This window comes from Hyla sarda, chromosome 3 (assembly GCF_029499605.1).
Source record: "Hyla sarda isolate aHylSar1 chromosome 3, aHylSar1.hap1, whole genome shotgun sequence".
NCBI lineage: Eukaryota > Metazoa > Chordata > Amphibia > Anura > Hylidae > Hyla > Hyla sarda.
The window spans coordinates 142,928,111-142,941,139 of record NC_079191.1 but is presented as its reverse complement, the minus strand read 5'-3'; the positions used below and the strand labels follow the sequence as shown (position 1 = coordinate 142,941,139).

At 38.1% G+C, this 13,029-nt stretch overlaps 1 protein-coding gene across 15 annotated transcripts in view; it reads left to right on the top strand.

Moving 5' to 3' along the window:
* TNIK (TRAF2 and NCK interacting kinase) overlaps window positions 1-13,029 on the top strand; it is a 350,539-nt gene that overhangs the window by 260,391 nt on the left and 77,119 nt on the right. For 9 of the 15 annotated variants that reach the window (XM_056565180.1, XM_056565178.1, XM_056565177.1 and 6 more), the window contains 2 exons: window positions 3,837-4,226; window positions 9,725-9,889. In XM_056565180.1, the coding sequence (XP_056421155.1) occupies window positions 3,837-4,226; window positions 9,725-9,889 (555 nt within the window). The remainder of the gene's footprint in view (window positions 1-3,836; window positions 4,227-9,724; window positions 9,890-13,029) is intronic. The other 6 variants (XM_056565184.1, XM_056565186.1, XM_056565181.1 and 3 more) reach the window with 1 other exon arrangement.

Below are 13,029 nucleotides of genomic sequence, written 5' to 3'. Positions count from 1 at the left end.
ATTACCTCTCCCTTCGAATTTCATTCCACTAATATGTGGATTTGAAAAAAGACTTCATGAAAATGTAATATATTATGACTATTTTGAAGATGAAATGGACAAATGTTTTGTTCAAAGATGTGTGTTCAGAACAAATGCAATTTGAGAACTAAGCTTTATGATATATATGAGCTGGTTCTTGCATTAACATTTTTTTAAATGATTCAAGCAAAATGAATTCTCTGTAAATGAAAAATATCATTAAAAAAATACCATTGGGAACCTGTCATGTTAAGAATGCAGTCCATTTTGTAGGCAATTTGTCATAGAGCAGAAGCGGCGGAGTAGATTGATATACTGATTTTTTTGCCAACAAATAATCATAACATGTAACTTATTTCTCTAAAGTTCTACTCATTTTTGTCTTAGGAATCCAGTGTGGTGGTCCAGCTCAATGATTAACAGCCTTTCTTGTATGAGTGTATATAAAAGATTAATCGGCAATCCCAGAAAAGGATGTCTGACTGGATTTCTAAGCCTAGAATGAGCAGAGATTTAGATGAATAAATTACCAATTACACAGTATATTTTCCCAGAAAAATAAATAAAAATAATAATAAAAAAAAAAAAATTCTTATATATACACTAGCTTTTGCCCGCGGCTTCGCTCGCGTTAAATTTGGGGTAACATAGATCTACTTTTTACGATCCAATAGTAATGAGGCAGCTCTGGGTAAAGTCTACGGGTGTCCAAACAACCCGAATTCTTTCAACTTTGATCGCTGCGTCTAAAGAGTTAATGTCCGGCAATAGCCACGGGCCCTGGCTGCTGATAGTAGCCTGGACCGTGCGGGTGTGATGCGAGCTCAGCTCCTGAGCTCACTTGCCAACCCTCCCGTGCCGCAGCGCTGGGTATACCAGGCGTTCTGCGGCAAGGGGTTAAATCATACAAACTTTGAACCCTCGTTTCATCCCTTCAGGGGTAGAATTTTAGAAAACGTTAAAACACATGTTTGTTTATCTCTAATTGTTAGCCTAAAAACAAAGTTTCATGCTTCTAGCTTCAAAAATTACGAACGTCCATACAAACTTTCTACCCCTTTTTCACCCCCTTAAGGGTTGAATTTCAAAAAATCCTTTCTTATTCCTGGTCCAAGTCTTAAAAACAACACCTGTGAAAAAATTCAGCTTTCTAGGTCCAAGGGTTTAGGCTGGGCGTTGATGAGTCAGTGAGTCTTCTCTTTATACATATACATATATATATATATATATATATATATATATATATATATATATTTATAATATATATATACACACACACAAACACATACTTACTTATCTCCATCTGCTCTAGACCATGCTGCTCACAGGAAACTTTGGAAGTTTGGAAACTTTAAGCGGTAAAGATGATTGAGGAAGCCCCCAACTTTGTTTGCTCTGTTTTTCACACCAGATGAACTTGAAAGAAAGAATCCACATGAAAATCGTATTGCAACTGAGCCGTCTCGCGCAATTCACTATATAAAACTGTAGAACTAACTTCCTTACGTCACCTAATAGGCTCTATCCCTACACATAGGACAACATAAAATGTTACTTTATGAAGATGTATGAGAATCATTATAGTTTGCTTTTTAATTTGTTGCCTAGACTGTTCCCCAAACTGTTTGAAATTGAAGGGAACCTGTGCTGGAACTGTAGGAGCTGAGCAGATTGATAAATAGTCTTATGGGGAACTTTCCTACTCGGTGATTGACAACTGTCTCTAGGTACACACTTAAAGGGGTACGCCGGCCCTAAGACATCTTATCCCCTATCCAAAGGATAGACGATAAGATGTCTGATCGCGGTGGTCCTGCTGCTGGGGTCCCCCGCAATCTTTCATGCAGCACCCCGCTATCATCAGCCTCCGGAGCGAACATTGCTTCAGGTCTGATGAATCACCATCACGGGGCCAGAGTATTGTGATGTCATGGCTCCGCCCCCGTGTGATGTCACGCTTCTCCCCCTCAATGCAAGCCTTTGGGAGGGGGCATGGTGGCTGTCACACCCCCTCCCATAGGCTTGCATTGAGGGGGCGGAGCGTGACGTCACACGGGGCGGAGCCATGATCTCACAATACTCCGCCCCGCGATGTTGGCTCCGGAGGCTGATGATAGCGGGGTGCTGCATGAAAGATTGCGGGGGTCCCTGCGGGGATAAGATGTCTTAGGGCCAGAGTACATCCCTTTAAACACAGACAACTGAGTCATGGAGTAGCACCACCCACATAACTACTTTTCCCAGAATAATTCAAATGAATAAATACTAAACAAAAAACTGGCATGTCTGGCACATACAAAGGTATTCTCTCTGTAGTTCCACCCATTTTAGAATGCACTAGCACTTCTGTTAACTTTCTGTTAATTGTGGATTTGGTAGTATATATTGCTGTATATGCTGCACTGATATTACGTTTGCAGTTGCAAGAGCTATTGTTTTATTTGCACATAAATTGATCATTTCTGATGGTCCATATATAAATATTGTATGCTTCATAGTTCTTAAGCTTGAAACAAAAACATGAATCCATGAAGTTCAATTTTGCATTTATTTATTTGTATGTATTTATTTATAGTTTTTATTGATAGTTATAACATTACAGGTTATAAACATGTCCAGGCCTCTTTTGAACTCTTTTATTGAGTTCACCATGGCCACTTCCTCTGGCAGAGAGTTCCATAGTCTCAATGCTCTTACAGTAAAGAATCCCTCTCTGGGCTGATATAGAAACCTTCTTTACTCTGGTGTATAGTGTGTTTTTTTAATTCTATTTTCTGGTTTTGGGGGCTGAAATATTCGTTATATCCTTATAGTATACTGGGGAGCCTTTAAATTTTTCCCATTGTGGTAGTCGCCACAGGTGTGTGTGGGTGGGGTCATGAGGTTTGACTTAATTTTTACCTCCATCCTATAATACTATTGGTTTCAAATTATTTTGTAGCCTGTGTATTGGTTAAGGATTATAATGTATTTTAATTGCGTCCTTTATTCTGTGTGTGTATCTTTAATATGTGCCAGCTTTTCTTTTTGTTTAGTGTCTGTACTATTGGCATTTTTTGCACTCGTCTGTATTTAGCAGTGCCCATCTATATAAACTTTAATAACATGAATAAATGACGTTTATGAATGAAGTTATTCTGTAACTTTTTCCCACAAAACGATGTCAATCTGCTCCTCTCCAATAATATTCTGCAGATTAAATTGCAATGTCACAGGTTCTCTCTAACAGCAGAATCTTAATGTACGATTGACAGCCATACTTCTTTGCAAGGATTGGGTGTGTGCTCTCATTCAGTTTTGCCACAGATTCTTCTTTGTTAAAGCCAGTAGCAAATCATAACTGAAGGATGGAAATAAAGAAAAGACAGAGATTTTTTTTTTTATATATATATATATATATATATATATATATATATATATATATATATATATATATATATTTCTGGGTTTGGCTTCAAAAACCTAAACATGAAAACACAGCCTTATACTTGCTAGTTGTTCAAAAACCCTGATTGCCCATTAAATTAATAACCAAATTAATAAGCAAATGTATGTGTATCCTGTATCAAATAATATCTAAATAATTTCATAGGCCTTCTCATTACATAGTAACCCAAGCCTAACTTGAATGCAGTTTTGCATGTAACAACAAACCATTTCTAACAAAAAAGTAAAATGAACAAACAAATACATGGTATGCCAGAGTCATTAAGGAATGTGATGTGCATGCTCCATTAAATGATCTAATTTGTCATTGTGAGTTTTTCTTTTATGTTGTGTTGTAATAGTATAATTTTGTGTGATCCCACTCCCAGGTTCAACAGCGATCTCTTAGTAATTCGCCTGTTCTTCCAGCTAAGCAGCAGCACACTTCTGTTATCGAGCAGCAGGTGCCCCTGGTAACCAAAGATGCATCTACTAGTTGGCAACCCTCAACTAGGCCAAATTCTCAGAACCTGCAAGCATCAGGTCGTGTGAAAATGGACAACTTAGCTCCACCTTTGATATTGCCTTCAATTCAGATTTCCAAATCAGGGCCCTGGTCACAAGCAACACAGAGTGAAGTGCAATCTCTAGATGATGAAGTGAGATTCTTACTCCAAGTGAACTCACAAGAAAATGAACCAGGGAGAAAATCAGTAACTTCCCTTAAAGGGTCCCGATCACAAGGATGTAGTCCAGCCAGGGATACAGGATTTACCAAGGTCATGAGAGGTTTCGATTTTTTACCAAAACATACATGCATGAACCATTTACCAAGCATCTGTGAAGGCACAAGAAATATAGTCACAAGCTTTTCTTGTGTATAAGTGTAACTTCACGGGAGGACAGGTTATGCATGAGTAGTGTATGTCTTGCTACTACGAGTCATTCTAAAAAATGTCATACCTGCTGTTAAAAGCATGTATTAACCTCATATATTAACTGGCTGTGGTGGCTTCAAGATAAATTTAATAAAAAGTCATTTGTAGCATCAAGTCCTAACAACTACCTTGGGAACGGTTACTTTACTACATCTCCGTTTTACCACTAACTAACAGCTGTCTCTTTTCATTGGTCACCTACTTGTTCTAAGTGTTGTCTTCTACGTCATCAGGTTCTAGTTTGTTTGATCAGCTACTCCTAAATGCAAAAATGTTGGCAGTATGTGAGTTGAAGTTTTTAGGCTTAGTTTTTAAATAGTCTTGATGTCAATTTTGCTAATTTTTAGGCATTTGTTATGTACATATGCATTTAAAATTTAGTACAGCGGTATTAAAAAAAAAAAAAAGTTACCAGCTTCATGACTATTAAATACTTGTAGTCCCCATGAAATAACAAATGAAAAGCATCTTATTAGGAGTCTGCACTGTGTCAGTCTATATGAGTATATTGAAATCTGGGTGTTGTCACTGATTGGATAGTCATGACTGGTACTAGAACTGATCCCAATGTAGTCAAAGGGATTGTTTAAAGAGTACCTGTCATCAAACGTATTTTAATCATAACTCAGATTATATTCCATAATTACTCCTTGCACTTAAAAAAAAAAAAAAAAAAAAAAAATCTGAGCTAGAAAAAGCGGTGTACCTTTCCCCCTTGCTCACATTGTGTGAGCTCCCAGCAGGAGAAAGTGGGCGTTCCCCAGCAGATATGAAATCACTGAAGCTTGTGAGAGCTGTGCCTCGTCATGCCCCGCGCTCACTTCCTAAGTTTGGACTTCTGCAAGTCCGGGTGGGGACCAAACTAACTGTTTGACTTGTGCAGGTAACAGAACAGAGCCACCGAGTGGCCGTTTTTTCAATCACATTAAAAACATATAAAGGTTGAGAATTTTAACAGCAAGTAAATAGCAAAGTGTCTTATAATTACATAAGGAAAAATTATAAAAAAGTTTAGTTTGGTGACAGGTACTCTTTATTGCATCTGGTGTGTCAGTGGGGACAAGAGACTGGTCCAAACATCAAATAGAAAAACTTCTCCTTACAACTGAGTTTTCAGAGCTATGTAATAAACAAATGGTGCACCTATGTAATCATGGCATATCCAGGGAATTTATACACAAAATATTTTAGAACATTTTATATAAAAAAAAATTGTAAGATTCAGTAATAGATATGATTTATGTATTGAAAGTAAAATTACCCCCGAAATATATTATATATTAAGATAATAGAATTTTCTTAGGTGCCCCACAGCCCTGATTAGGCCAGATCAAAGCAACTATCTGTTAAAAAATAAAATCCAGTAACTCTTGGGTGACGCCTCCTTTTGAGCAGCCATTAGTGTTCTCAATCTCCTTTATATGGCCTAGTCCATCATGGAGCATTATGCTAGCTATCTGTTGCTTATCCAGAGTTTTCTGCATGCACACATTTGGGTCATTTACCCTCCTTTTTGCATTCTCTCTAGTCTCATGTTTTGCAGTGCATCCAACTGCTCTTTACTGTCTAAATATCCTACTTTCATATCATATCTACCCCTTCCACATTTGCTTCACTCAAATTTTGTCTTATTTTTGCACTAAACCCCATGCTCTTATTTTGGTGTCACATATTAAGCTGGCAAGAGTAAAGCTGGTTCATTTGAGATTACTATCAGCCTTATCTCTGTTTGTAACAGTAACAAATGAACCACATACTGGTTAGGATAAATATCTTAGACTAGCTATCCATTTCCTCTTGACGCTGTAATGTATACATTGGCCTTCATTTACTATTGCAAACCCGACATGTTTTGTTGGGTTGTGCACCAGATTCTGGTGCATCACGCCACAAATTCTGTCTGCGCCTGAATTGGAAAAAAAAAAATGCGCTCACACGCTATTACTAGCAGCGGGTTTCATGCTGCGGGAAACCTGCTGCGAGTTTCGCTACCATTGATTTGAATGGGTCTGCGGACAATCCCCAATAGTGTCAAAAAATGGGACCCATTTAAATAAATGGTAGCGTAACTCGCATCGGGAAACTTGCTACTAGCGTGTGAACGCACCCTTATTCTCCATTTGACTAAGAGAATCCGGGAAAGGGGCGTGGTCACCAAAAAGGGGCGTGGTCACGATGTTTTCACAAAAAACAACATATTTACTAAGGTTTCCACAGAAAATGTGGTGGATTTCAGTTGAGGAAAACCCTACAGATCAGAGCATGTGTAAAAAAAAAAAAAAAAAGCAAAGTGTAGGGAAAGTGGAAAATGTAGGGAAACCTTAGTAAATATTGTGGAAAAAAAATTGTAGAGAATGAAAACCCACAAAGAAACCTACACAACACTCTTAGTGAATCAGGGCCACTCTTAGGAAGCTTGTAATAGCAGGGGTAAATAGAATTGTCACGTCCCTGACAACTATATCATAGCTAGTCAAAGCCAATGTGGAATAAGGAGGGCATGCAGGAAGAATAGCTTTGCATCATTCATCCCGTCACATCAAAGCACATGTTAGGATGGTCTCTCCTGAGTGTTGAAATCACTCTTTTATACCAAGGGTATTTCATGCAAAATTCTTTATAGAGCTATATATAGAGCACGTAAAAAAAAAAATTCTAAATTTTATTTCCTTTTTCTATACATTAGAAAAGCAACAGAAAAAAATCGTTTTTGGCTGTACTGCCATTACTATAGTTAGCGGAGTATTCCTGTATATGTAATCGTATGTCTCTAAATTGGCTGGTGGTGGTTAATATTGATCCTTTCTGAAACTCTGTGTATTGTATGCAATACTCTTTCTTATAGAAGTGTGCTGTGTGTTTATCTATGTATTTTCATTTTTTTTTATGTTGAAGCATGTTTCAAGCACAATATTCTATTACTTTGAGGTGTTGTGCATGGCTAACAGTAAAATTGTGCTGCTGTGTCTTGCGGAGGTGAAACAGTGTATGTACTCACCAATGTTGGCGGTTATTAATGATGAGCTCAAAGTGTGACAAACAGTGGTGAGAAGTCCTGTATTACACTCCTTTTAATATTATCATTTTCTTGCGGCTGCTCTGTTATTTTATCTGGTTACTTGCCCGTTTATAATTATTTGAATTTTCTGACTCCTTTCCAATTTTCCTGATCCCTTATTTCTATCTGACTTTTCCCCCTGTTTACTTCATGTTTTACTTCCAGTATAAAAAGATGTCCTGGTCACATGGTTGACACACAGATGAATGGCCTATTAGAATTATGGTACCATTATTTTATACAGTACCCTGAGACATAAACAGGACAGATCTGCATACTCTACTGTAGAAGTAAACAATGAAGTTTCATATTGAAGAACTGCAAGCAGACATCTTGAAAAATATCAGATATTGACTCACCTTTTCACTATACAAGAATACAATTTATTTATTAAAACTTCAATACCCCTTTGAGTGGATGAAGAAATAGCCAATGAATGCACATACTAAACATCAATCCCAACAGAAGAGCAATAAATCATTTTACTATTGACATTTTTCTAGTCAAGTAGACAGTATGAAAGGACACTATCGTCTTCCTTTTAGCAAAATCTCTTCGATTGCTCTGACTGCGTTTTGCAGTGTCTGTTGGAGATATACCAGTAGGATCCCAATGTATGAGACGGATACCTATGTAGATATAAGGCCTTGTTCACATCTGTGTTATATGTTCTGTTAAGAGCCTCCATCACAGATTAAGGCAAAAATCCGGACAAAATAGCTCTATTTTGTCTGCTTAAATTTCAGACACCATTGCTAAAAGCTGACTGACCCCATTATAGTAAGTTGGGCAACGTTGGTCACTGCCATCATTTTTAGCACTGTGGTGAACAAGCCCTGATCCTTTTAATAGGCAAATAAGCAGGGTCTTCTTTGCCAAAGTCTATATTTATGTATTTATTCGTTCATGTGTTTTTTTACAACATGATATTTTAAAATAATATTTTTACTTTAAAACTGTAGCTTATCGCCCAATCATATAAAAGCTATATTTGTATGACTCTGGCTAAATTATTTAGTCTTTTTATTACTTCAGTTTCCCTTTTTAATAACACCTTTTAAATCTGTAAAAATAGTGAGAAATGTATCTTCCCTATGAGTACCTGCCCTTTTTCATGAAGAATAACTGCTTCCTTTTCTCACAGCCTACAGTGCTGGACACATCTATTTGTCCTGGCTGTGTGTGTGGGTGGAGGATGCACCTTAAAGGGATACTCTGGTGGAAAACTTTATTATTATTATTATTTTTTTTTTATCAACTGGTGCCAGAAGGTTAAACAGATTTGTAAAGTACTTCTATTAAAAAAAAGTAATCCTTCCAGCTGCTGAATACTACAGAGGATTTTTTTTTTCTTTTTGGAACACAGAGCTCTCTGCTGACATCATGAACACGGTGCTCTCTGTTGAATCCTCTGTCCATTTTAAGAACTGCCCATAGTAGGAGAAAATCTCCATAGAAAACATATGCTGCTCTGGACATTTCCTAAAATGGACAGAGATGTCAGCAGAGAGCACTGTGGCCATGATGTCAGCAGAGAGCACTGTGTTCCAAAAAGAAAATAATTTCCTCTGTAGTATTCAGCAGCTAATAAGTACTGGAAGGATTAAGATTTTTTTAATAGAAGTAACTTACAAATCTGTTTAACTTTCTGGCACCAGTTGATTTAAAAAAAAAAAAATAAGTTTTCCACCGGAGTACCCCTTTAAGCATTATGGTTTTTTAGATATGTTCTTATGGGCTGTTTCTACCTCTTTCCAAACCGGTGGCTTTATAATTGGTTCATTGGTTCATATCCATAAAGCTAATACTGGGCACAGTGATGTTGTGCTTTTTTGCTGAAGCTATCCTGTTTCTATATATTATGAAATTCCGTTCTCTAACCTTAACCTTTTAATTTTATTCACCTGGTTTGAGGGTGTTATCTAGCCTTAAAGGGGTACTCTGCTGCTCAGCGTTTGGAACAAACTGTTCCGAATGCTGGAACAGACGTCGGGAGCTTGTGAAATCATGGCCTCACTCCCTCATGACATCACGCCCCGCCCCCTCAGTGCAAGTCTAAAGGAGTGGGAGTGGCAGCTGCCACGCCCCCTCCCATAGACTTGCATTGAGGGGGGCGGGATGTGATGTAATGAGGGGGCAGGGCTATGACCTCGCGAGCTCCTGGTGCCGGCTCCAGCGTTCGGAACAGTTTGTTCCAAATGCTGAGCAGCGGAGTACCCCTTTAACTCGAGCACAGAATGTGAATTTTCTCTGCTTATTTGATTGTTTTCCTGTTACATAGGTAGAGGAGCGATCACGTCTCAATCGTCAGAGCTCCCCTGCAATGCCGCATAAAGTAGCTAATAGAATATCTGACCCAAATCTTCCCCCAAGATCAGAATCATTTAGTATCAGTGGGGTGCAGCCAGCACGAACACCGCCAATGCACAGACAGATAGACCCACAGGTAAAACTTTACATATTAAAAGTTATGTAAATTGTATACGCTATGTTATGTGGTTTTATTTTATGAACTTGCTTTGTATATTATATAAATCAATAGTACATGGCATGGGCTTGTTTCACAGTGAAATCTGTCAAGGTAGTTGTCTGCTCTCCTCTTCTGAATTATCTCCTATTCCGGCTTATGATTAAATCATGGCAAAACACAAAGCTGACTCATATATATCTCAGAACATGGCATATTAGTGATGAAATTACTATATATATATATATACCTGCACAACCAATTTGCATATGGGTCATTTTGATTCATAAATCTGTGTTCTAAGTAAGTTTTAGAAAATGTTAAATTTAAGTGGCACATTTATTTTAGTTTTAATGTCTCTTCAAAATTATTTGACTTACTAGCAAGGCTAAAGCAAAAAACTTTCTTGGCTCCATGTAAGAATTTCTGAAATGATAATGCATGTTGTTGCAAACTAATTGACCTCCCACTACACCTCTTTTCTCACAATAGTGACTACATGGGGCTAAATTTTAACATTTAAAGAGGACCTGTGGCCATCCCCCCCAAAATAAGATTTTATGTGGGTTTATTAGGTGATGGGCGGGATAATACAGTCAGGATGTGAATGTGTTACATTGAGGGGTGTGTATGCCTTATATACATCCCTTGATTGTATAATCCTGCCCATAACCTGATATTCACTCTCTCTCTTAAAATGAAGTTCATGCCTATCTGACTGATTCCCTGAATTGTAGAACAAGAAGTCCCAGCACTCACCAGGTTACAAGCCAATATTCTTTTATTGTTCACAAGGAAACGGACGCGTTTCGGCAATAGCCTTCCTCTGCTGTTGGAACAGCAGAGGAAGAGGAAGGCTATTGCCGAAACGCGTCCTGTTTTCTTGTGAACAATAAAAGAATATTGGCTTGTAACCTGGTGAGTGCTGGACTTCTTGTTCTACATGCTCCTGATTTTCTCCACGCGCACCACCAAAAACACAGAAGTGCCGACTCCTTCTCCTACACTGATTCCCTGAATTGTCAGACAAACTATAAACCCTCATATCTCAGGAACGGAGGGGTTTAATCAAGAAAATTTAAAAAAGGCATGTGTCCGGGGCACCCTAGGCTATTTAATGATAATGCAGTAAAACATTTTGAGAGTTGACCACTTTAACGGTAGGGTTACATGTAGGGTATATGCAGCATTTTTAACACTGCGGGAAATATGCTGTGCATTCTAACATGAACAGACCCACAGGGCTACCCGTGGCATCCCTGTGTGTGCATTGAGGTTTGAAGGCTAACCCAATGATGTAACTGTAACATGCAGGCCCGCTTCCAAACCCCATGCGCACACAGGGCTGCTGCCGGCTATCCCTGTGTGTCTGCTCATAGGAGAATACGAAGCGTATTTCCCACCGTGCAGCATGAAATATGTATACAATACGTGCGACCTTATCCTAGATCCTCTTTAACCCCTTAAGGACCACAGTTTTTTTTTTTGTTTTTTTTTTGCACTTTCATTTTTTTCCTCGTCACTTTCTAAAAATCATAACATACCATCAATCATTTTACCACAAAATCTACAGCGAAACCAGAACAAAAATATTTGTAGGGCAAACTTGAAAAAAAAAACGCCATTTTGTAAATTTTGGGCGCTTCCGATTCTACACCTTGCAATTATCGGTAAAAATGGCACGTAATCTTTATTCTGTAGGTCAATACAATTTAATTGATACCCATTAAATTGATTTTGTTTTACTTCTGCTACTGCTAAAAAAATTATAACTTTTTGCACCAAAATTAGAACATTTAAAAATGTAGATAGACTATATGTAATTGTAATGAACCATATAGGAAGCCAAAAATGATACCCCACAGACTCAAGAATATACCAAAAATGATATCAAGGCGAAAAAATTATAAAAGGGGTGTCGCTAAAACTATAGTATTTATTAAAACGTATCTAAAAGCCACCAGACAGAAAAGAGTGATTCCCAAAGTAATATAAAAGTCACAAACAAATGTGTAGACCACGTGAGACCTAGTGGTCCAGTGTACTTGGTGACATGGGGTTACATAAAGAGCTACAAACTGCTTTACACAGGCAGTTTTGGTTCATTAATCATGAGTACAAAACCGTGTTGGTATTTATTTTTTGTTCCCTGTTCCCGTTTTAAAATGTCCTCTTCTTACCTCTATAACTTAATTTTTCTGTATGATGGGATGTGTGAGGGCTAATTTTTTTGCGCCATTATCTGTAGTTTTTATCAGTAACATTTTTGTTTTGATGGGACTTTTTGATCGCTTTTTAAACATTGTTTTTAAGGGTATACAAAGTGACCAAAAATACACAATTTTGGACTTTGGTATTTTTTTTATATAAATGTAATTGACCGTACGGTTTAATTAACATTATGCAACACAAATAGAGAAACACAGCCGCACATCCACCATTTGTATTTTGATCTACTTGCTTCTCAGCATAATTTAAAGTTAGTATACATTTTGATCAAAAAGTACAAGCCCACTCGCCACGTCAAGGCCACCTAATCAGAGTGGGTCCCCAACCTAACACTGGCGTAGCGCTGGGCGGCAACCACTGCCTCCGAGACACCATGCCCACAGGGGGAACGACCCAGTGGCCAGGCAGCCCCACCGCTGCCCAACCAAGCCCCTGGCTTTGGGCCGCACCACCCCACAGACAAAGCATCACAGAAACAATGGCCGCCACAGAGAACCACACCAGTGTGAACACTTACCATGTGCTCCCTACCAGAGGGCTCGGAGAATGTAAGGAGGAAACTCTTATGCAGTCTCCTGCTAATTATAAACGCCTGGGCTGAATGGGTGGAGTGGAGTGCTTGCCATGGAGGAAGGGAGAGACTACAAATGTACAACACAAATAGAGAAGCATAGCCGCACATCCACCATTTTTATTTTGATCTACTTGCTTCTCATAATCAAAATGTATACTAACAACCTGTTAGTGTTTGAATTTATGCTAAGTAAGTAGATCAAAGTACAAATTGTGGATGTGCGGCTGTTTCTTTTTCTCTATTTTTGTTTTATAATTAACATTATATTTTTATAGTTCGGACATTTACGCAAGTGGCGATACCACATATGTTTAGG